The sequence below is a fragment of the Prunus dulcis genome, chromosome 5, assembly GCF_902201215.1.
Source record: "Prunus dulcis chromosome 5, ALMONDv2, whole genome shotgun sequence".
Classification (NCBI taxonomy): domain Eukaryota; kingdom Viridiplantae; phylum Streptophyta; class Magnoliopsida; order Rosales; family Rosaceae; genus Prunus; species Prunus dulcis.
Window position 1 is genome coordinate 15615241 of NC_047654.1, and position 1011 is coordinate 15616251.

At 38.9% G+C, this 1011-nt stretch overlaps 1 protein-coding gene across 1 annotated transcript in view; it reads right to left on the minus strand.

The window, feature by feature from the left end:
• LOC117629125 overlaps positions 1 to 723 on the minus strand; it is a 1102-nt gene extending 379 nt beyond the window's left edge. The window contains exon 1 of the mRNA XM_034361631.1: positions 6 to 723. Coding sequence (XP_034217522.1) covers positions 6 to 723 — 718 coding nt within the window. The remainder of the gene's footprint in view (positions 1 to 5) is intronic.
• Positions 724 to 1011: the final 288 nt, after the last annotated feature.

Sequence of the window (1011 nt, forward strand, 5' to 3'; positions counted from 1 at the left end):
GTTACCTCCAGAAGAACTTCCATTCTTAGAGCTTTTACTCTCAATGTTCAGACTAGTGAAAGCCTTTTCTGTGGAATTTTCATTGTGCCTATCTAATCTGAGCTCAAAGTTCTTGAGAGATGCAACCACTTCTTGAATTTCAAGAGTGTCAAGATCCTTTGAATGCTCAATCACAGAACATATAGAATCATAAGATCTAGGCAAGCTAATAAGCAATTTCTGCACAACTCTTTCTCTAGGTAACTCTTCACCATAATTCTTCATTTGATTAATTAGATCAAACAGTTTAGCAGCATAAACAGAAAATGATTCACTATCCTTCATACGAGTGTATTCAAACTCTCTACGTAGGCCTTGTAGTTTCACACTTCTTACCTGTTTATCACCTCTAAACTCTTGCTTCAAAATATCCCATGCACCTTTTGAGGTTTCTTCATTCACTATTCTGGGAAAAATTTGGTCTGAGACTGCACCTTGGATCAGTCCAAGTGCACGAGCATCTTTCATCAAGGTCTCAGCCGTTACAGATTTCTCTTCTTCAGCTGCTTTAGATCCTTCTTCCTTTCCTTTTTCCTTCATTGGATCTGAAGCATCAAAGCCATTTTCAACCAAATCCCACAGTCCATGAGATTTCAGAATGGTCTTCAATCTAATGCTCCAAAACTCATAGTTTTCTCCATTGAATACTGGTGTACGAAGCTCAGAAGAGCTTGATCCTGCCATATTAGACATCAGACACAGCTAGACAAGCTTCGTGAAATTTTGAGTGAGCTCAAACGTCAGCTCAGCCAAGCACCAGCTCCTTCTTCACAGATTCACGCCCAATAAACAATCAAACCTGCTCGAGGCCATGTTATCATTCTCCGAGTTTATCTCTATTTTCAGATTAGGAAGAGGTGATCTTGTAGAGCATTTTAGCTAGAGAGAATGAAGAAGAAATAGAAATGTAATGTTCTATTGATTTTAGCAGAAACTGCAGCTTACATAGTGTGACTGCTAGGAGAGAATTGT